The 24,907-nt window shown below is 42.2% G+C and overlaps 3 protein-coding genes across 9 annotated transcripts; all 3 read right to left on the bottom strand.

Annotated features, from left to right (window-relative positions):
• Positions 1-235: 235 nt before the first annotated feature.
• On the bottom strand, positions 236-3,371 carry irf5 (interferon regulatory factor 5). Of its 2 annotated transcripts, XM_086146217.1 has the most exons (8): positions 3,009-3,371; positions 2,286-2,520; positions 1,687-1,870; positions 1,577-1,608; positions 1,344-1,503; positions 870-1,259; positions 661-779; positions 236-551 (listed from the first exon to the last, which is right to left on the bottom strand). In XM_086146217.1, exons 1-8 carry the CDS (start codon positions 3,182-3,184, stop codon positions 363-365), a joined length of 1,485 nt encoding a protein of 494 aa, XP_086002343.1. In that variant the 5' UTR covers positions 3,185-3,371; the 3' UTR covers positions 236-362. The 2 variants fall into 2 exon arrangements, with proteins under 2 accessions (XP_086002343.1, XP_086002342.1); XM_086146216.1 differs by having other exon boundaries at positions 661-1,259.
• A 124-nt stretch (positions 3,372-3,495) lies between these two features.
• cdhr5-rs (cadherin-related family member 5, related sequence) lies at positions 3,496-7,915 on the bottom strand. 3 transcript variants are annotated; one of them, XM_086146214.1, is made up of 15 exons: positions 7,379-7,915; positions 6,989-7,056; positions 6,729-6,922; positions 6,602-6,658; positions 6,437-6,529; positions 6,137-6,223; positions 5,956-6,066; positions 5,478-5,642; positions 5,243-5,333; positions 5,069-5,169; positions 4,793-4,993; positions 4,563-4,694; positions 4,391-4,469; positions 4,122-4,315; positions 3,496-3,939 (listed from the first exon to the last, which is right to left on the bottom strand). In XM_086146214.1, the coding sequence occupies exons 2-15, from the start codon at positions 7,050-7,052 to the stop codon at positions 3,775-3,777; spliced, it is 1,734 nt and encodes a 577-aa protein (XP_086002340.1). In that variant the 5' UTR covers positions 7,053-7,056; positions 7,379-7,915; the 3' UTR covers positions 3,496-3,774. The 3 variants fall into 3 exon arrangements, with proteins under 3 accessions (XP_086002340.1, XP_086002339.1, XP_086002341.1); XM_086146213.1 differs by having other exon boundaries at positions 6,989-7,915; XM_086146215.1 differs by lacking the exon at positions 7,379-7,915 and having other exon boundaries at positions 3,858-3,940; positions 4,063-4,315; positions 6,989-7,052.
• A 571-nt stretch (positions 7,916-8,486) lies between these two features.
• Positions 8,487-23,350, bottom strand: LOC147233720 (uncharacterized). Of its 4 annotated transcripts, none has more exons than XM_086146219.1 (5): positions 23,078-23,350; positions 22,433-22,510; positions 9,049-9,099; positions 8,913-8,960; positions 8,487-8,717 (listed from the first exon to the last, which is right to left on the bottom strand). In XM_086146219.1, the coding sequence occupies exons 1-5, from the start codon at positions 23,155-23,157 to the stop codon at positions 8,552-8,554; spliced, it is 423 nt and encodes a 140-aa protein (XP_086002345.1). In that variant the 5' UTR covers positions 23,158-23,350; the 3' UTR covers positions 8,487-8,551. The 4 variants fall into 4 exon arrangements, with proteins under 4 accessions (XP_086002345.1, XP_086002344.1, XP_086002346.1 ...); XM_086146218.1 differs by having other exon boundaries at positions 9,049-9,102; positions 23,078-23,349; XM_086146220.1 differs by having other exon boundaries at positions 8,487-8,672; positions 9,049-9,102; positions 23,078-23,347.
• Positions 23,351-24,907: the final 1,557 nt, after the last annotated feature.

The raw sequence follows: 24,907 nt of genomic DNA, 5'->3' as shown, positions 1-24,907 counted from the left end.
TCCAACTGCTTTTCCACCTGACACCTCAGAACCAGCTGTCTCAGTCATGGGGGGCTTCACGGGTCTCCTCTGGTCTTCAGCTGGAACCCTAGCAGGAATGTTCCAGTTGCAGACTCCTAGAAGGTGTGAGAGCAGGTGCCTATGGTGCTAACATGTGCCAACGTGTGCTAACGCGTGCTAACATGTGCTAACCCGTGTGAGCAGTGGGTCGATTGGGAAATGAAGGCGGCCGAGGCAGAAGAACGGACTGTTTATTGACAAAGTTATGAAATGTTTCAAGACGTTTGGAAATGTTTGGTTCTCCAGTTGCTGCCGGAACCTTGTCAGGCCTGCGGGTCCCGATGAATTCCTCAGGTGGGTTCTCAGGGCCCGGGTACAGACCAGGGCCCCTGGACGTGCTGGTTCTGCAGGAGCCGCTGGAGCTCCTTGAACTGCTCCACCGTCTGGTCCTTCACGTCGGGGTTGGAGATCTGAAGATGGATACTGTCCGTGGACCAGCTGAGCTCTCCGGAGAACATCTCGGTCAGGATCCGGGCCACCACCGGGACCACCTGAGGACAGAGGGGACCGGGTCAGGGTCGGGAGGAGAACGTGAGGAGGTCGGCCGTTCCCCGCCGGGCGGGGGAAGGAAAGCGAGGATCCGGCGGAACATCTCCGGACCTGAACCGTCACCAGCTTCTTCTCCTTGGGCTTTTGGTCGGGCCAGTCCTCCCCGAAGCAGAAGAAGATCTCGAAGGGCGGGGGGGTCGGGGTCTCCCCCTTCTGGAAGGAGATCAGGCCTGGGGGGTCAGAGGATCGAGCTTCAGTTCGGTCGGTCCGACGCCGCCGCCGGCCTCGGCGTTCGGTCGTGCGAGCGAGAAGAACGTCACCCTGCAGGAAGCTGTTGAGGCTGAAGACCCTGACCCTGCGCTCCCTCTCCAGGGGGTTGGGAGGACCTCGCTCGTCCACGCCGGGTCCAGACCAGAAGACCTTGCACTGGCAGAGCCTCACGGCGTAGATGTCCTGCTCAGACATGCCCAGGATCAGGCCGCGCTCCATCACCTCCAGGATCTGCTCCGTGAAGCCCCTCTGCTTCTGGTTCTGGATCTGACCCGTCCCCGGGAACTGGATCTGCTGCAGGGCCACCGGCCCGAAGAGGTCCACCTGCTCGGCGATGGGCGTCAGCTGTCCGGAGTAGAGCCGGCAGCCCAGCGGGTTGCTGACGGTCTGCGAGCCCACGGTGTGGCCGCGGTACTGGAACCGCAGGTCCAGGTCCGTCACTACGGCGACAGGCGGACGGGGTCAGCGGCGCCGGCGGGCCGGGATCCGGACCTTCTCCGCTCCGAAGGGCGGGCCGTACTCACGGGGGACGCTGCTCAGCAGGTCGTACCTGCACGGCGGGCCGGCGGCGCCCGTCTCCATGGGGGGGGCCTCGCCGTTCCTGGGGTCCGAACAGGCGGCCCCGTCACTCGCACGCTCGCCCCGGGTTTCCACGGCGACGCTGAGGCTGGTGAGGTCGGGCATCTGGGGACGGCGGAGGGTCAGCGAGGTCGCGGGCCCGGATCCCGTCCCACGTCCCACCGGCGCCCTTCCTCACCTCGTCTTCGTCCTCGTCCTCGTCGGCGCCGTCTGAAACGCAGACAGATGATCAGCGCCCGCCCAGCCCCCCCCCCCCCCCCTCCCCTCCCTCCCGCCGCCGCCGCCCACCTGCATCCCGCTGCTCGCAGACCTCGTAGATCTTGAACGGCCGCTGCGGCGTCTCCTTGGTGCCGTCGAACTTCAGCTGGAACTCTCGGCTCTTGTTCAGAGCGCAGCGCAGGTTGGCCTTCCACTTGGCCGGGTCCGGCTCGTCCACCGACGCTCGGAACTTCCCCGTCTCCACCGCCCACGCCTGCGTGTGAGCGCGCGCACACACACACACACACACACACACACACACACACACACACACACACACACAGGCTGATGTGTCTCCCTGCCAGGTCCTTCTCCCGGGCCCGTGAAGGCCGAGCTGTGTTTCCCCCCCGAGCCTCACGAGCAGAAAGCAGAAGCGGAGGCGGCGAGGAGGAAGTGACTCTGCGGCGCCGAGCCGAGACTCCGGAAAGTCAAGGTGTGAAAGGAGAAGAACTCAGAGCTTCGGGGCTTTTCTGGCCAAGAAGCCGCCGCTTCTCGCCGTCCGATCGTCTGTCAGGCTTTCAAAATGAAAATCGATCTTTAACGGATCGCGTCGGTTTTCAACGGCACACGTTCTTTCGAAAACCGTCCCGTTCGAGACGCCGCCCGGTTCCGGCCGCCGGTGCTCAGACCTTGAAGATGGTGTTGTCGTCCTCGCAGGAGGCGGCGTGCCGCGTGGCGTGTCTCCAGGGGATCTGGAAGAGGCGGCGGTCGGCCTGCAGCCAGTGGAGGCCCGGGTAGCGGCCGCTGTCCACCTGGGCCAGCAGCCACGGCTTCAGCCGGACCCGCCGGGCCGGGGCGCTCATGGCGCCGGGACCGGGAAGGACCGGGCCGGGTCGGAGGTCGGGGAGGTCGAGGTCCAGTTTCCTGAACACACCGGGAGACTCTTTAGAATCCAACCAAACGTATCAAACGGACAGAAAACATCAAATCCATCCATCCATGGAGGATCAATTACTGACGGAGACATTTTCATCTTTTCAGCTCCTTCTTTCCTTCTTATTGATTGATTGATTGATTGACTGACAAATCAATGGATTTTTATCTCATCACTAAATATCGACAAATCAGTTGCTTCCCCCCTCAGTCACAACACGCACACGCACACACACACGCACACACACACACACACACTTGTAGACGTCGGTATCAATAACTTTGTGTTCGGGTTTGAACTTTCAGTTCGAGCAGGAACTTCCGGCGTTTTCCCTCCGTTTTGTCCAGGACCGGGTCCGGGTCCGGGACCAGAGTCCGGGTCCGGGTCCGGGTCCGGGCCGGCGGCATCGACAGGGGTCGGCTCGGGTCAACCCGATCCTCTCGGTGTTACCATGACGACGCGGCTGCGGTCAGCTCACCTGTCGCGTGCGCAGCTCCTCGCCCGGTGCCGGTCCCGGTCTGCACGAGCCTCGGTGACGTCAGCAAACAAACAAACAAACAAACAAACCAACGGACGGACGGCGGAGCACGCGAGGCGGCGGTGCGCGCGAGGAGGCGGCGGAGTCAAGCTGACGTGTTCGTAGACGAACCACATCCGGTTGTAGTTTCAAAACAAAAGCCTCCCGGCGCCGGTCTCACCGCGAGGACCGGAAAGACCGCGACGTCGAGTCCATCGAACGGCCGCGCGGGAAGAGTCCTGATCAATAATCGATGACTTCACCGGTTCACGCCGTCCGCCTTCCGGTTCGTTCGCTGTCACGGCGTCGAGCCGCTCCTTTATTGTGAAGGCGCGGCTTCCGGCGGCTCGGGGAGGCGGAGCCGATCGATGGAACCGATCCCTGATCGATGGAGCGATTGGCCGGCAACACACGCACGCACACACACACACACACACACACACAGATCGAGCTTTTTGGTTTTATTGTCAGACGGCTGGAGATGGAGGCGAGGAGGATGAGAGGGATGGAGAGGGTGTCCACCTTCAGGATGAGAAGAAGAAGAAGAAGAAGAAGAAGAAGAAGAAGAAGAAGAAGAAGGAGAAGGTTCTCCACGTGACCCGCCTCCCCGTCCAGCCGGAGGCCCCGATTCTGGTTTGCGTCTTCATTCCCACTTCCTGTTTCAGAGCGTCATACAGGAAGTGAGAGCTCCAGTACCAGAGGTGGAGGTTCTTCTGGCCTCTCCTCTTCACTCTTCTGCTTTTTCTGCGACAGGAAGCAGCTGCCCGCCGGCCCGCCATGCGCTTCCTGCGGCGTGCGCAGGAGGCAGCAGGGAGTGGCGGCGGGTGTAGACGCCGGGTCGTCCCGCCGCGGCGCCGGCGCCGAACGGCGACTCGGGGCGGCCGGAGGCCGTCTGCCGGAGAACACAGAGCCTGGGTTAGAACGGCAGGAAGCGTCCCTCCTCGGACGCCACCCGACCCTCCGGACCTCCTCGGCCCTCCGGGTTCTCCATATCTAGAGGTTCCGGAGGTTCCCCGGCTTCTATCTTGGACCTTCACGTTCCGTCGACGCTCCCCGGCCATCGTGTCGTCTTACGGGGTTCTGATGTTTCCACGGCGACGCGGCTCCGGGACGCCCGGGGTCTCGGCGGCGCCTCCTGGAGACCTGGACCAGCAGGACCAGGCCGAGCAGCAGCAGCAGCAGCAGCAGGAAGATGGCGGCGAAGCCTCCGAGCAGCCGGGCGTTCGTGTCGGCCAGCGGCTGCTCCTCGGCGAGGTCACCTGGAGGAACTGAGGACAGGAGAAGGAGAAGGTTCCCCGGGGAACATCCGGACGGAGAACCGAAGGTGCCGTCCTGCGCCTGACCTGTTTGTCCTCGCCGAAGGACCTCGATGTCCACCGACGCCGCCGCCTCTTCTCCCGACTCCTCGTCTCTGGCGACCACCTGCGCGTCGATGAAGGTCACAGACGTTCCTCAGTTCTCTAAACATCTCCTGCAGACCCGGGTCCGCCGAGGGGAGGACGACCGCGGTCCCACCTGGAGGACGTGTCTGTCGAAGGCGTGGAGGCGGTCCGTCCTGGCGATCAGGAACCCCCCCTGGGTCACGTGGTACAGTCCGTCAGCGGCCGAGGACGGGAGCAGCTGGTAACGGATGTTTGGATTCACAGCCTGTGGAGGACAGAGGTGGAGGACACGTGTGTGAGACACGATGTTGGTGGACGTGTGTGATGCACAATGTTGGTGGACGGTGCGCATGAGGTCCTCACATCCTTGAAGTCCGGGTCGGACGCCTGCAGCAGGAGCACCTGGTTCCCGTAGGTGGAGACGATGGACGCGGGGCTGGAGCTGTGGATGATGAAGCCCTTGTAGGTGGTTCTGTCGAAGGTCGGAGGGAAGCGGTTGGCGTTCAGAACCCGGATCAGGACCTGAGCCACGCTGAACTTCGACGGGTCGTCCAGCTGGGACGCCTGCGGGGGGGAGGAGGGGTTGAGACGGCGGATGTTGACGCTCCCGTGACCCGCCGAGGCGGGAGGAGCTCCTACCATGACGGTGAGCCTGAAGGTCGCGGCCCGCCGGTCCAGCGGCGCCGTCAGCGTGACGTCCCCCGTCTGCGGGTGGACGGCGAACGGGCCCCCGTCGCCCCCTGCCGGACACACACCGGGTCAAAGAACCACCAAGGAGACGTGGACCGGGACGTCACGGCGAGGCGAGCTGACCTGACAGGACGCTGTAGACCAGGGGGACGTCCAGGCCTCGGTCGCCGTCCTGGGCTCTGATCGGACCAGGGGAGAAGTCCAGAACGGGGCCCTGGAACACAGAGTCTTCAGGGACCCCTCCGCTCCTCGGGGACTTACTGGACCGTCGCCGGACATTTTGAAACCGGCGCTCGATCGCGGCGGCGCAGGCGAGGCCCCCGATTGGCCGTCTGGCGGCGACATCGCTCCGACTCACCCGCCATCCGGCGCTCACGTTGGCGCTGTAGGTGGGGCTCGGGCACACGGGCGCGGCGGCGGACACGCGCACGCACGGCAGGAAGTGAGGGTACTGGTCGTCTCCGTCGGCGACGTCGACCGTCACCCTGGCGACGGTGCTGTACTTCTCTGCCGACGTCACTTCCTGTTTCACAGTATTGACTTCCTGTTAGACGACCGACCGCAGACCAGGGCTCTAAGGTCAAAGGTCGCATTTTAGAACTTTGTGACGTCAAAGGGGGCGCATGTGCATGTGTGTGTGCATGTGCATGTGTGTGTATGTGTTGTTGTGTATGAATGTCCGCATGTGCGTGTGTGTCTGTGTGTGTGTGTGTGATTCTGTGTGTATGTGTGTCTATGGATGTATTATCTATGTATGTATGTGCATGTGTTAGTGTGTATGTATGTGCGCAAATGTGTGTGTGTGTGTGTGTGTGTGTGTGTGTGTGTGTGTGTACCTGTGCCCTGATGAGCAGCTGCAGGCGGGGTCTGGTCTCGTAGTCCAGCTGTTTGTCGAGAAGCACCCGTCCGCTGCCGGGCAGGTCGATCCTGAAGAAGGCCGCGTCGGGCTGCGGGGTCAGAGGTCAGGGGCGTCAGGTGACCCTCGGCCTGCGAGGAGAGACGAGTCCCCCGACTCACCCCCGACTCTTCGATGGCGTAGACGATCCCGTCTCCGTCGGCGTCGACGGCCTCCACCGTGAACGCCAACGAGCCCACGGCCGCCAGCTGCAAGCACAGCACGGTTTCCATGGAAACGGAGCACTTCCTGTCGGCGCTCAGAACGGATGACAAACGGAAGCAGGACTTTCTCTGCTTCTGGAAACCCAGCATTTAAAGGGTAGGGCGCCCCCTGTGGCCAAACTCAGTATTACAGCAACATCTTCACCTTTTGAATCCTCTGTGTGTGTGTGTGTGTGTGTGTGTGTGAATGAGTCTCACCTCACTGACTCTCACTGGATGAACCGTCCCAGGCAGGAAGTTGGGACGGTTGTCATTTTCATCCACGATCTGAACCAGGATGGTGACGTAACTCTGGAAACACACACACACACATATTAATACACACACTCACATGGGCGCCCTGCCCGAGGTCACGTGACCCACCTGGCGGAGGCCGCGCTGGGAGCAGCTCAGCTGGAGGTTGAGGACGGAGCCCAGGACCTGTGAGGACCAGGTGTGTTTGTCAGCCTGAAGACTTCCTGCCGGAAACAGGGAAATGGTCCGAACCCACCTCGCGGTCCAGAACCCTGGAGGCCGAGGTGTTGAGCCTCAGGCTCCGCCCCTCCAGGTAGAACCAGTCGGCGTTCTGGCCCATCAGACACAGACGCACGGCCCCGCCCACGTCCAGGTCCAGGACCAGGTGTCCAGGAGGACTGTTCTCTCTGACGGACGCCGTGATGGCGGAGCCGTCAGGACAGCGAGCCTCTGAGGACCAAGCAGATGTTAGTCCCGGTCCATCACCCCACGGTCTCATCATCTCTGAGCACACACCTGAGAGGAGCAGGAGGAACCTGAGGGCCAGAACACCGACCAGCAGCTGGAGGCAGGAGAACATCTTCCTGAACACACACACACACACACACACACACACACACATACACACATACACAAACACACACACACAGTTTTACCTGAATTATGCTAACATGCTATCATCCAGTTACCCCGCTAATGTCACTGCAGTTTGTCCTTTTCACTTCAGGACTTATGCTATGCTAAAATCCTGCTAACAGCATGCATGCTATCCCTCTTCTGCAGAGCAGGCTAGCATTCATGCTAAGTCCATTCATGGAAATAAGAGGATTGGCAGCTTCTCTTCTCACTGTGGAATTCAACAAGCAGCTTAGCAGGCTACATTTCTCAATGGCACCCGCACATAACCTTGTAGCTTAGCATCCGTAGCAGCCGACCGGCCACCGGTGTCTCCACGGATGAGATGAAGGTGGAAAGTCAAAGGAACGAAAACGGAGAAAAGGTCAGACGGAGAAACTCCCCACGGCCTTCGGAACCCAACAATCCACGGATGAACGCTGGAACATCTTCAAGTGAAGGAACTCTGGTGCGGCAGCCGCCTCAAGGAGATGTCATCAAGAAGTTACCATGACCTGGGGGAGCGAGGACCTCCAAGGACACCAAAGAAAAAAAGGCCAGGAACATTTCCTTCCCATTCATGTCTTCATACCTTCATGTCCTCGTTCCCTCAAGTCCTCCAACATTCCTCACCCCTTCATGTTTTAATCTCTCCAAGTCCTCGTACCTTCATGTCCTCATACCTTTCTGGTCCTCCAACATTCATGTCCTGGTACCTTCATGTCCTCGCGTTGTTCAGTTCAAACCATCATGTTTGTTCTTTCGTTTGTTCATCAGCTTACAGCCGCCCGAGAAGCCTGTGTGTGTGTGTGCGTGTGTGTGTGTGTGTGTGTGTGTGTGTGTGTGTGCTTACACAGCACGAGCAGGATAAAGTCGCTCAGCGTGCCGACGGATTTGAAGCCTGAAGATCCTCATTGTTTTCTAATACACAGCTCATACTGCACAACAAGTACACATGTACTGCATAGAATGCTGCAGTACAAGTGCACGTGATACTGCAGTACAATGGTATTCGTCTACTCCGGTCGGTGTGAAGAACACCAGAAGATACCTCAGGCTGTGGGTTTACTCTGGACAGGAAGTGCTCATCAGCATGTTTTATGTCTTTGCACGCTCTCATGTCACATGACTCTGCTCGCCACTTCCCGTCGCAGACGTCATCTCACCGAGGCCCCGCCGGACCCGGAGCTCCGGCTGGAGAGGTGGAGGAGCCGGAGCTCCTCTGGAACGTCCACGTTCATCTGGTCACGATGTCCGTGTTCCACCTTCACTGTGCGGGAGCGTCAAGATGAACGGGACTCTCGGGAAGCGACCGTCACATGGCGGCGCCGCCGGGTGGCGTCTCTGCTTTTCGGGGGCGTACGTCACCGGCCGAGGAACGTCCAGACAACACCGCGGAAAAAATCTCAGGATTTTATTTGGTGGATTTGTGACAACTTCCAACCAACGCGCTGCGGACGCTCCTCACTTCCTGCCGTTCCCGGAGGCGCTGGACGCGTCGCTGCCCGCCGTCTCGTCCCCGCCCTGCTGCAGCCGGTGGCCCAGGTTGGACAGGTGGCAGGTGGACAAGGAGCAGCCGGGGCTGCTGACCACAGGGAGCAAGTTACGGTTTTGTTTAGTTGTTCGATTCCTGAGAAAACAAAACATGCACGCTATTGAGCGACTGCCGGCCGGGGCGAGGGGGCGGGGCTCGACCCGGGCGGGGCGAGGGGGCGGGGCGAGGGGGCGGGGCTCGACCCGGGCGGGGCGAGGGGGCGGGGCGAGGGGGCGGGGCTCGACCCGGCCGGGACGCCCGCCGATCGCCGGACAGCGGGAGGCCACTCACCCGAACACAGTCATCAGGGAGATCGTGGCGTTGGGAAAAGTCCCATTTCTGCGGGGAAACAGAATCTCAGATTTAGAGTTTTTAGGGCTTCACACGTTCACAGCTCCACGCTTTATAGACCTCCTGCAGCACTGACCTCATCAGGACCTCCTTCATGAGCTCGGGTCCCTCTGTTGGAGAGGAGGACCTGCTGCAGGAACACAAACACCAGCTGTTGTAGTCACATGACCAAATCAAACACGCTGCGTGTGTGTGTGTGTGTGTGTATGTCCAGAACATTAGCCACATGCACACACGCTGACACACATACATGTATGCGAGTAGGTGTGTGTGTATGTATATACAATATATACACACGTAGAACTATAAATAGAAATTGATGTGTAATACTTTGTATCATATTATTTCAATAGATTTAAAACTACATTATATATATATAGATATATATATTTATATATATCTATATATATATATATATAGTTTAAATTTAAAAAAAAAAAGATATAAAATGATTAAATGAAGTATAACAACCATGTTATGTAATTATGTAATTATACACAATTTCCGATTTTAATACTTTATGAAATCTTTCCACATCTTTCCAACAGCATCCTTTATTCACGCCTGCAGAAAGGGAGGCGGTCAGCTGGACCAGTGAACCAGTGAAGTGTCTGGACTGGGGGAGGAAGACCATGCAGACACAGGGAGAACATGGAGACTCCAACCAGGAAGGAACCCTTTTGGGATCCAACCAGGGAGACCTTCTTGCTCTGAGGGGCCGGAGCTGACCCTGATCCACCGAGGCCCAGTATATATATATATATATATATATATATATATATATATGTATATACATGAAAGCATATATATTCATACATATGTATATACATATACAAAGACAAAAACAATATAACAACATATACATTTTCACATATATAACTATGTGTCTATAAATACATATATCTGTAGATATATAGATGTATTTATGTATATACATATATATGTATATATAGTACAAACATATATATACATACATCGAACAAAGACAAAAACTATAACAATATATAACATATATAACGTATATATAATATATGACAATATAACAACGTATATATTTTCACATATATAACTATGTGTCTATAAATACATATATCTGTGTAGATATATAGATGTATTTATGTATATTCATATATATGTATATATAGTTCTTCGTCTTTCGGCTTTTCTCTTCAGGTGTCGCCACAGCGAGTCAACTTTCTCCATCTAACCCTATTCTCTGGATCCTCCTCTCTCACACCAACTACCTTCATATCTTCTCTCACGACGTCCATAAATCTTCTCTTTGCTCTTCCTCCAGACCTCTTGCCTGGCAGCTCCAATTCCAGCATCCGTCTACCAATATATTCTCTATCCCTCCTCTGTCCATGACCCAACCATCTCAGTCTGGCTTCTCTCCAAAACATCTAACATGTGCTGTTCCTCTGATAGACTCATTCCTGATCCTCTCCATCCTGATCACTCCCAAAGAGAACCTCACCATCTTCATCTCTGCAACCTCTAGTTCTGCCTGCTGTCTTTTGGTCATTGTAACACTTTCTAGTCCAAACATCATTGCTGGTCTCACCACTGTCTTGTACACCTTTCCTTTTATTCTGGCTGAAAGTCTTCTATCACATAGTACCCCTGACACTTTTCTCCACCCATTCCAACCTGCTTGGACCGTCTCTTCACCTCTTTTCCGCACTCTCCGTTACTCTGGACTGTTGACCCCAAGTACCTGAAATCCTCCATCTTCTTGATCTCCACTCCCTGTAGCCTCACCGCTCCACCCGAGTTCCTCTCATTCACACACATATATTCCGTCTTGCTGCGACTAACTTTCATTCCTCTCCTTTCCAGAGCAGACCGCCACCTCTCTAGATTTTCCTCTACCTGTTCCCTGCTCTCACTACAGATCACAATGTCATCCGCAAACATCATGGTCCATGGGGATTCCTGTCTAACCTCATCTGTCAGCCTGTCCATCACCATTGCAAACAAGAAGGGTCTCAGAGCTGATCCCTGATGGAGTCCCACCTCCACCTTGAACTTCTCTGTTACCCCTACAGCACACCGTACCAGTGTCTCACAGCGAGCATACATGTCCTGCACCAGTCTAACATATTTCTCTGCCACTCCAGACTTCCTCATACAATACCAGAGCTCCTCTCTTGGCACCCTGTCATATGCTTTTTCTAGGTCTACAAAAACACAATAGAGCTCCCTCTGACCTTCTCTGTACTTCTCTATTAGCATTCTCAACGCAAATACTGCATCTGTAGTACTCTTTCTAAGCATGAAGCCATACTGCTGTTCACAAATGCTGACTTCGGCTCTCAGTCTAGTTTCCACTACTCTTTCCCATAACTTCATTGTATGGCTCATCAACTTTATCCCTCAATAGTTGCCAATATTCTGCACATCCCCTTTATTCTTAAAAATAGGCACCATCACACTTTGTCTCCATCCTTCAGGCTCCTCTCTTGGCACCCTGTCAAGACATATATATGTACACATATATATATACATATATATGTATATGGAGTACAAACATATATACATACATATATTTTGTATATACACATATATTTATGTGTTTCTACCTACCTATATATATATGTACACATGAATACATAAACACATATGTATACATATATGACCAACATTTATAAATATAAATGTATATATACACATGTATAAATATGTGTGTGTACATAAACACATAGGGATGAATATAGATATACATACGTGTGTGTGTGTGTGTGTGTGTGTATATATATAAATATATGTATATTTGTGTGTTTATATCTAAATATACATGTATATATACATATACACAAATATACAGATGTATTTTTCTAGATTTGGATACATAACCATATATGTACTTATAAACACATACACGTATTTAAACATATATATATGTGTGTATATATAGATACAATTTTTGTTTTCATATATGTCTATATATATATACACACAAATGTCTAAATATATATGTGGGTATATACATACCCACATTAATAAATATAAATGTATATTTATATATGTATGTATTTATCTATACTTATGCATTAATGTATGTGTGGATGCAAGTATATGTATATTTATAAATACATTCAAATCTGTATGCATATGCATGAAAGTGTATACATTTATATATTGAAAAATATATACATATATACACATATGTATGTATAAAGATGTGTACATATATCACTATTTGTGTATGTATATATATAGATTTTAAATGTAGCCCTCTATATATATATAAATATATGGACACAAATATATAGAGAACATATAATATATACATATGTGTGTGTATATAAAGATGTATACATACATATGTATGTATATGTACACACAAATATATGTGTATATAAATTTTTATGTAAATGCATATATATAAATATATACATGTATATATATATATGTGTATATATACATGTTCATATATATACATATACACATTCACATACATAAAATATAATTAATGTATTTGTATATTTGGGGGTCGCTGGGAAATTTTATGTGTGTGGTTTTGGGGTGCAAGGAGTTCTGTTTTGTTTTTTTTTTCACCTTGAATTGAGCGGGAACAGTGAATTGTATTGTAGGGCTGTGTGGCGTTGCTGTAGCCAACAAGAGCTGTTGCTTAGTAAACGAACGTTTTACAATCAACCAGGTGCTTTTCCTGAATAAAACGCTACAATACATATATATATTCATATACACAAATCTATGTATACTTATGTACATGTATATTCACACCTGTGTAAATGTCTGTATGAAATTATATATATACATGTATACATGTATGTAGGTATGTATGTGTATATATATATATATATATACACACACAGGTATAAATACAAAGCCATATTGTATTTATATATAAGTACATATATATACCCACTTATATAAATAGACATGAACATAAAAATACACATATACATAATTACATACATGTATATATGTAATTACAATTAGAATCAGACATAAACATTAACATATATATATATATATAGACATATAAATACAAACATATGTGTGCATATATATATACAAATGTGTGTAATTATAAAGACATATATATATATATATACGTATATATATATATATATGTAATAATACATACCCATATGTGTATATAGATGGGCATACATACAAATATGTGTATAAATATACATCTGTATCTTTATAAAAATATATACATATGTATCATGTATATATACATATACATGATATACATATACATATAGATGTATGTACATATTTATATACATATACATACATATCTATCTGTGTATGTTTATACATATACATATGTATATGCATGTAAAAATATGTGTGTGTATATATATATATATATATATATCCGAGAAGATCCGTCCGGTTTAATCTGGTTGCACACAGACCCTGATGGAGAAACCTAGTAGCCACGGTTGGCTCTACGTGCAAGAGGACTAACTAACTAACTATATATATATATTGGTGTATAAATACATACATATATGTGTATATACAAACAAAAATATAAACAAGTATATATATATATATCCACATACATATATACCTGTATGTGTATAAATATATATACAAGCATATCTTTATAGGTATGTGTACAAATATGCACATATATGCATGAAAATAGCATGTGCTTTTCTACATGTGAACATATATAACCATATGTATGAATACATATACATGTATAAAAACATACAGACAGATGTAATTCTACATGTCTATACATACATACATATGTATACATATGGTTGTATATGTTCACGTGTAGAAAAGCATATATTTATATTTTTTAAAAGTATATATTAATACATATGTCTATGTATATACATATAAACATACGTATACATTTAAGTATGCATGTATTGTATATATGTACACATATATATATACATATATACATATGTATGCGTCTCTATATACATACCTATACATACTTACACATGTATATATATTAATATATAAATATAAATATGTATATTTGAATACAGACCTATGAAAATACATATTTACACATATATGTATTTATGAATACAGCTACAGCTATATTTTGTATATATATGAACACGAATGTAAATGTCTGTAGGCATACAAATATATACACACCCACACATGTAATTATATATGTGTAAAAATACATATATACATGATTTATATGTGTTTATACATTCATATCTATATAAATGTTTATTTATTTGTTTATATATATATATATATAAATGTATATATATATATATATTTACATATATATATGTCTATACATATATTTCTGGTTCTATATAAATGATACATGTGATTTACATGTATATATTCACATATATAGAAATACAAACACATATGTTAATGTATGTGTATCTATAAGAACAAGAATAAGAACAACTTTATTTATCCTGAAGGAAATTGTTGTATATGTGCATAATTATACACAAATATATGTTTATATGTGTGTTTTCATATATACATACACATACATATATTTATACATAAACATACAAAAAAGTGTACAATTAAATATATATAGGTAAGTATATAAATATATATACATATATTGCGTGCACATAAAGATATGTATATACCTACATATAAATGTGTCTTTATAAATATATTTACAAATTTTCTTTATGTATATACATACATATAAGTACGTAAACAAATACATACACATATACAAACATATTTGTATGTGTACAAAAATACATACATGTGTATATATATGTATACATATATACAAAATAAGTATATAGGGTATAGATTTATACATAGACATGTGTATACAAAACCATATATACTAATATTTTTGGTACATATATTCATATGAAAATATATATGTGTATATGTGCAAAGTGACTATATATGGGTATGTATTCATATAAATATATTTGTATTTGTAGGAATATATATACGAAATGTAGATGTTTATGCATACATACAATATATATATCAAAAATATGTGCATATACATACATACATATCTCTATGTTTATATATATATACACATGTGCATATATATTAATAAAATATGTATGTATGAATACATACATGTGTGTATTTATATATACATGCATATGTGTGTATGTGTGCATATAATTACCTACATAAATGTATGTATATAAATATATATACATACATGCATACACTTACATATAATGTAGATATGTATGCATGGATGTATATATGCATATGTATACATAAATTTGGATTTATATATATTTAAATATATGTATATATGTATGGATACATAAAGGCATATATAAATATATATATATATATATATATGTTTATAAAATGTGTTTGTATGAATTTATGCAATTCTACATGTGTACACATACAAATATATGTATATATACACATATGATTATATATGTACAAATGAAAAAGTAAATATTTATATATTGTCATACATATATATACTTATATGTATAAATATATATGATGACATATGTATCTATGTATATACATATGCTGATGTTTATCTATGAATATTTGTATGCATATAAACTCACGAAAGGTGTGTATATAAAAACAAAAAATGCACTTGTATTTGTATATATATATGTGTAATGTATATGTATATAATGTATATGTTAATGTATTGGAGACGTATATGAATATTCATGTATATATATATATATATATATATATAAATCCATGTGTACCTACATGTATACAAATATATGTATGTATGAATACATATATAGATGTTTGTGTGTATAAATGCATACATATAGGTGAATATGTCTGTACATATATATAAACACATATGGGTATATACATGTACGCACATATAATTATAGATATAAATGTATACACATATGTATATACATACATACATACATACATACATGCATTCATATATATACGATTTGGTTAACATACACACATATACATTTATATATATCTAAATATATGTTAAGATCTATTTCTATATTTATAGATACTTACAAAGATATATATACAAAATATATATCTCTGTAAATAAATATCTTTATATGAATGTATCTATGTGTATATATGTATACATATTTATTTATATATACACATATAGATGTATAATTTTACATATTAACTCATACATATACATATACGAATATATACATCTGTGTCTTTATATACATACATACATATACACATACACATGTATGTATAAGCATATACATATAGATATGTACATGTATATATGCATACATATCTATGAACATACATATACATATATACATATATATATATATGTATATACATATATATGCGCATATATGTACCTCCATATGCATTTGCTCACAAAATATATATACATACAGACATTTGAATTTCGGGAATTATATAAAGATATGTCTCTATATATATATATACACATATGTGTACACACAGGTAAACATGTATGTATATATACTAATTCATATGTTGGTATATATATGTGTGTACATATATATATTTAGTTATTTACATACATACTTTTAGTATATGTAAGGGTATATAAAAAAATATATATATACACACACATATATACACACACATTTATATAGGTGTATATATCTATATACCTATATATCTACACACATATCTACACATTTATAAAATGTGTAGGGGCTATTTGTATATGCATATATATATCTATGCATAAATATATATGTTCATATGTGTGTATATGTGTATATATATATATGTTTATACATGCTTTATTTTTATAAACATACATAGATGGATACTTAATAAATATATATATGTTCATATGTACATATATATGTATACATTTACACAAATATATATATGTGTTTAGAAATGCATATATACATGTTGATATATATACAAACACACATATATACATCTATATGTATGTATTACATATATATGTACATGCATACATAAATATAAAAACATTTTTTTATGAATGTATATATGTATATGTATATATATAAACATATAAACATACATATATTTTTGGGTGTATGTATATACATACATATGTATACATATAATGTATATATATATACAAAAATAATGTAAATATATTTATATATTTATGAAGACACATACATATTTGCATGTATATGAATATATATACATTCATAGAAATTTTTGTTTTTATGTTTATACACACACAAGCCTATGTGCATCATGAATGTATATATATGTATATGTATATATATAAACGTACATATATTTGTGGGTGTATGTATATACATACATATGTATACATATAATGTATGTATATATACACAAATAATTTAAATATATTTATACGTTTATGAAGACACATACATATTTGTATATGAATATATATACATTCATACACACATACATACATATACACAAATATAATGTAGATATAAATGTATGCATGTATATATGCATATATACATGCATACATTTTCCCGCATCTAAACACTTTCATTGGGCCACGGGTTTTCGTGCTGACACAGTCTGACTCGCACACACACAAGCCTATGTGTATCATTTATATTTATACATACATGCATATGTATATATACGTTTATTTATTTAAACATGTATACAAACGAAAGTGTATGTGTGAATATATACACATATATAGACATATATGTATATGTGTATATATAAATCCACTTATATATCTATAAACATACGTTGGTGTATATATATAAGTTTATATATACACAGACATATATAAGTTTATCTACTTATACATACATATATATCTGACATGTGCATACCTATATACATACCTATATACAAATATACAATAAATATATAAATATACAGATACAATATACAAATATACAATATACCTATATACAAATATATGTATATAGGTGTGTCTCTCTCTATATATATATACCTACAACTATGTATGTATTTGTGTATATATACATGTACGTATATACACATGTAAATAGGTTAATTAATATACCCACATATAATTAAATGTATGTATATAAATACATACATACATACATACACACAAATATAAAGGTAGGTAAATATATATGTATGCATCAATATATACATTTGGACATATGATTTGATATACATACACACAGCACAAGTTTATATATACAAATATGTATATATGTCTATATGCATTAAAACATACATACATATATACATATAAATAGCTAATATATGAATGTCTTTTTATAAATGTATCTATGTCATTTTATGTATATAAACATAGGTTTATATTTGCTCACTTGTATATGTATAGCTTTTTACATTTACATACCAAGTGTATATAAATATACATTTATATACACTATGTTTTATATTTGTATTGATATTCATGAATATACCTTGATGAATAAATATAAATGATTATATTTGCCCGTATATATATGCATGTATTTTCATATATTTATACATGTATATACATATTTATGTATATATACAGGTATATATATCTCTCTATATATACATGCAAAGACAAACATATATACATATTTATGTGTCTCGGAAGAGGGGTATTTATATATGCACATATATAAATATATGTATGTATATATGTATGTATGTATATATATACATTTATAAATATACATATGTATGTGTGTATATGTACATAAATCATAAACATACATATATGTACAGTATATAATATGAATATATATGTACCTAAAGATATACACATATGTGTATACAGTATGTACACATGCATAAACATGTATTTTATACATAATGTATATGTGCTTGTATATGCATATTTACTTGTGGATCTATATACCCACATATAATTCTGTACTTATATGTGTATGTATGTAGGCATGTGTATAAATAGATATATACAAATACTTCTATGTCTGTATATTTATAAATAAATATATACATACACATATATGTATATGTGTGTATATACATATATACACATATATAATCATACATAACGGTATATATTTATACCCATACATAAATACATGTATGTAAATAAATATATATGCATAAATTCATATACACACATATGGAGATATATGTATACATAAATATGTATATATGATTTCATATATATTCATATATATGTATTCATATATACATGTACATTTATATATTTTTAAATATATTTATATCTGTATGTCTGTATGTATAAACACATACAGAAACACATATGTATTTGAATGTCTTTTTATAATTTTTTATGTCTATGTATACACATATCTTTTATATGTACACATATATATTTGTATAATTTTATATATTTAACATATATGTATGTACATATAGAAAAGCATAAATATATGTGTGTCTTTATATATATATACATACATATATATGTATATACACATGTATGAATATTTATATACATATAGATAGGTTAATGTATATATGCATACATATGTATCAACATACAAATATATATATATATACATACATACGTATATGTCTGTATGTATTCAACACAAAACTAAATATCCATAGACATTTGTATGTATGGATATATATATATATATACATTTGTGTATTCAAATGTATATATGTATGTATATATAGATATAGATAAATATATCTCCATGGATGCACTGGATGAATAAATATATATGAAGATATATGTTCTTATATAAATGCATGTATGTACATATATTTATTTATGTATGTACATACTAATACGTATATGTACAGTTATATGTATTCATAAATATATCATTCACACACATATATACGCATTTATATGCATGTGTATAGAGGTCTTTATATATCTACATATAAATATATATAAATGTACATATATGTACATAAACATAAATTTATGTATACTATATATATTTATTTATGTACATAAATGTATACACATACCTAATATATACATACATAAACAAGTATTTTAAATATATATACATATATACGTATATATAATATACACACTAATATGTGTATAAATATATACATACATATCACATCTATAGGTATTTAGGTATATATATATTTTTATATATGCTCAGATATGTACTCAAATATTTCTGTCTGTATATATATAAATACACATATATATATTTATATATACATATATATGTATACATTTATAATGCATACACACACAATATGTAAATACATACATATTTACATATATTTCTATATATACACACACACATATATATGCATATGTATACATTCATACACACACTAATAGAAATAAACATTTATTCATACATATTTACACCCACATATTTAACCCATGTATACATATGTAATCATATAAATGTTTATAATTACAAATTTATATATACATGTATCTGTGTATATATATATATGTTTATTTATGTATGTGTACATATATACACATATGTGTATACGTATGGATATATATATATATATACACATATATAGACATATATATGTATATATGTCTATATATATGCACACATATATATATCTACATGTATACATGTATATATTTACCTACATATGTGTGGTTGTATATATACGTTTATCGATATAGACATATGTATACATTATTATATACATATATCCACACATATGTACATATATATGTGTACACATATATACTCATACATATAGTTAGACATATATGTAGTTTCAGGGGTATGAAGAGATAGAAGAACATCAGCCAGAATAAAAGGAAAGGTGTACAAGACAGTGGTGAGACCAACCATGATGTATGGACTAGAAACTGTTCCAATGACCAGAAGACAGCAGGCAGAACTAGAGGTTGCAGAGATGAAGATGTTGAGGTTCTCTTTGGGAGTGACCAGGATGGAGAAGATCAGGAATGAGGCTATCAGAGGGACGGCACATGTTAGATGTTTTGGAGAGAAGGTCAGAGAAGCCAGACTGAGATGGTTGGGTCATAACAGTGAATATATTGGAAGATGGAGGCTGGAATTGGAGAATTGGAGGTCTAGAGGAAGAACAAAGAGAAGATGGATGGACATGGTGAGAGAGGAGATGAAGGTAGTTGGTGTGAGAGAGGAGGATCCAGAGAACAGGGTGAGATGGAGAAGGTGGATTCACTGTAGCCCTGAAGCCCTACTATATATTAAATTATTAAAGTATAAAAATAATTTCGGTAAACAAATACACAGTAAATAATATGTGAGCTAAACATTATTACATATGACTGATCATTTATATAGATATCATTTATATAAATATATATATCTATATATATATTATAATTGCCTATATCATTGTATAACTTACTCTATAACTATATGATTTAATTTGATATGTAGGTGTTTTAAATACAAAATATGATATAATACACAACGGTATAAGTACAGTATGAATATACGGTATAAGTACTGCATATTTTACAAGGTACTGCATTAATGATAAACAATATTTGAAATATTCGTCATATATTTGACATAACCTAAAAACCACATCTGCAAATCTGTAATATTGAATATTTAATCCTTTGATATATATTACAATATATTGTATTCCATACTATGACATTAATTCAAATCATATAGAAATAGGTTTCAATGTAATTTGATTTCATATTCTAAAAAATTAAATCTCGCATATGTATATGATGTAATATATTGTAAATAATAATAAATGTTAGGGATAATGAGGACGATGTCAAATATAAACTGGTAATATAACATATCACCACATGTGGAGGTGAGCGAGAGGGCGTGGCTAAGCTAGCATCCACGCTGCGTCCTGGCTTCGTCCCACCGCCTGTCGAGGAGGTCTTCCTCCGAGGAAGGTCTTCCTGCGAGGAAGGTCTTCCTCCGAGGAAGGTCTTCTGAGCTCAGCTCGGTGCCGATGCGGCTCACGAGCAGCCGGAAGGCTCTTTTTAGCCCCGCTGGCCAACATTATCTGTGCAATATTAGTACGGTATCGATGCTTCCTCCAGGAAACCCTTTCCTCCCCTAACCCTAACCCTGACCCTGACCCTAACCCTGACCCTGACCCTGACCCTGACCCTAACCCTGACCCTGACCCTAACCCTAACCCTAACCCTAACCTCCCCGCAGCCCCGGCCGGCTGGACCACCGCCTCTGCCTCCCTGCACTGGCCGTTTCTTTTGTTCCTTTTGCATATTTCTTATATTTTGTGTTTTCTGAATCCCCCCCTGCTCCGTGTCTGTAAAGCTGCTGCTCCTCCTCGTGGAATCAGTGAAGTCCACCTTATCTTCTCCTGGCTTCACCCTTTCCCGCCCCGCTGCTCCGGAGCCGTGACGGCCGCCGAGGCCTCGCTTCCTGGTTTTGACGCCGGTTGTTCCAGCCGTGGACAGGAAAGGGTTAAAGGGGTCTCGGGGTCACCTATGGCTGCTCCCAGGAGAGCTCCTCACCTGCTATCACCTTCTCCTGCCTGGGTTCTCTCAGCTCTCCCTGGCTAAGCTTCCTCCTCCTCCATGTAGATCAATGTTGTCATGTTCTAGCTCTGAAGATCGACAGAGGAATACGCTCGGACGCCCATCCAGCGTTAGACTCGGCCCTGCTGCTCTGAATCATCCGTCGCTACGACAGCAGACGCCACGACTGACATTTTGTGGAATTGGGAAGAAGCTTCACACTGACCTGGTGGTGTCCGGCAGCTCGGTGCTCACCTCCTCCACCTCCTTCTTCTCCCCACCAGCTCCTGGAGACACCGGGTCCCTGTGCAGGGAAAAGGATTGTCAGGGGCTGGAGAGGAAGAAGAAGAAGAAGAAGAAGAAGAAGAAGAAGAAGAAGAAGAAGAAGAAGAGCAAGAGGAAGAAGAAGAAGAAGAAGAAGAAGAAGAAGAGACAAAGGAGGAGGAAGAAGAGCAAGAGGAGGAGGAGGAGGAAGGAGGAGGAAGAGGAGGAAGAAGAAGAAAAGGAGAAAGAAGAAGAAGAGGAGGGAGTAGAAGAAGTAGAAGAAGAAGAAGAGCAAAAGGAGCAATAGGAAGAAGAAGAGGAAAAAGAGGACGAAGAAGAAGAAGAGGAGGGAGTAGAAGACGAGGAGGAGGAAGAACAAGAAGAAGAGCAAGAGAAGCAAGAGGAAGAAGAGGAAAAGGAGAAGACGAGGAGGAGGAAGAGGGAGAAGAAGAAGAGGAGAAAGAAGAAGAAGAAGAGCAAGAGGAGGAGGAAGAAGGGGAAGAAGAAGACGAGGTGGAAGAGGAGGAAGAAGAAGAAGAAGAGGAAGAGCAAGAGGAGGAAGAAGAAGCAGAGCAAGAAGAGGAAGAAGAAGAGGAGTGTATCTCACGTGTGCGTTGAGCGGAGCACAGGTATGGCGAGGCCCATGGCGGCCATCAGGACCAGGGCGCACAGGGATGGAGATGTCATGGCTGCGGCTTCCAGAGCCGGGACGCCTTTTATCCTCCGTCACTGAAGGCCGACGGGATGTTTCCCCGCCGCAGGTTATCGCCGGTTCATGGGAAGGAAGCCGAGCGCCGTCTGGACGCCGCCCGCTCAACCTTCAGCAGATACACCCTCACCCCGCGCCGTTAACCCCTTCGGCGCCGAGGAATCCCAGGCACACCGGAGTCCCCGCCGGCCAGCGGAACCCTAGTCGCCGACCCGTTCGGGACCGGACCAAAGGATGGAGACGTGGCCGAGCGGCTCCGGAGGACACCAACATCTGCTGGGGCTCCGGGCAGCAGGTCATTCACAGCTGACCGCTACTCATTACTGATGAGCCCATCACAAGCTGGCAGACCAAGGAGACTCCGGACTGGACTGGAGCCGGGAGGCCACTCATGGAGGTCTGCGCACTTGGCGGTGGAATGAGGAAGTGCAGGAGTGTATACAGAGAAAGAGGTTAGCAAAGAAGAAGTAGGATACTGAGGGGACTGAAGAGAACAGACAGGAGTTCAGGGAGATACAACGTAAGGTAAAGATAGAAGCAACAAAGGCAAATCAAAGATGACTTGTATGCTCAGGTAGACAGTAAGGACGGAGAGAATGATCTATACAGGTTGGTGAAACAAAGAGATAAAGATGGAAAGGATGTACAACAGGTCCGGGTGATTAAGGACAGAGAGGGAAATGTATTGACAGATGCTAGAAGAGTGATGGGAAGATGGAAAGAGTACTTTGAAGAGCTGATGAATGTGGAAAATGAAAGAGAGGCAAGGGTAGAAAAGGTGACTATTGTAGCAGACATTAGTCAAAGTGAAGTGAGGAAGGCATTGAAGAGGATGAAGAGTGGAAAAGCAGTTGGTCCTGATGATATACCTGTGGAGGTGTGGAAGTGTCTAGGAGAGGCAGTGGTAGATTTTCTGACTTGATAATTCAACAGGATCTTAGAGAGTGAGAAGATGCCTGAAGAATGGAGGACAAAGTGGAGGACAAAGACAAAGTGTGATGGTGCCTATTTTTAAGAATAAAGGGGATGTGCAGAATATTGGCAACTATTGAGGGATAAAGTTGATGAGCCATACAATGAAGTTATGGGAAAGAGTAGTGGAAACTAGACTGAGAGCAGAAGTCAGCATTTGTGAACAGCAGTATGGCTTTATGCTTAGAAAGAGTATGACAGATGCAGTATTTGCGTTGAGAATGCCAATAGAAAAGTACAGAGAAGGCCAGAGGGAGCTGGTTTGTGTTTTTGTAGACCTCGAAAAAGCATATGACAGGGTGCCAAGAGAGGAGCTCTGGTATTGGATGAGGAAGTCTGGAGAGGCAAGAAGTATGTTAGACTGGTGCAGGACATGTATGCTAGCTGTGAGACACTGGTACGGTGTGCTGTAGGGGTAACAGAGAAGTTCAAGGTGGAGGTGGGACTCCATCAGGGATCAGCTCTGAGCCCCTTCTTGTTTACAGAACTGATGGACAGGTTGACAGATGAGCTTAGACAGGAATCCACATGGACCATGATGTTTGTGGATGACATTGTGATCTGTAGTGAGAGCAGAAAACAGGTTGAGGAACATCTAGAGAGGTGGCGGTATGCTCTGCAAAGGAGAGGAATGAAAGTTAGTCACAGCAAGACAGAATATATGTGTGTGAATGAGAGGAACTCGGGTGGAACGGTGAGGCTACAGGGAGTGGAGATCAAGAAGCTGGAGGATTTCAGGTACTTGGGGTCAACAGT

Source organism: Fistularia commersonii, chromosome 5 (genome assembly GCF_037954325.1).
Source record: "Fistularia commersonii isolate RoL2024-O1a breed Wild chromosome 5, RoL_Fcom_v1.0, whole genome shotgun sequence".
Lineage (NCBI taxonomy): Eukaryota > Metazoa > Chordata > Actinopteri > Syngnathiformes > Fistulariidae > Fistularia > Fistularia commersonii.
The sequence above is the reverse complement of the archived record's forward strand: the minus strand, read 5'-3'. Positions and strand labels throughout refer to the sequence as shown.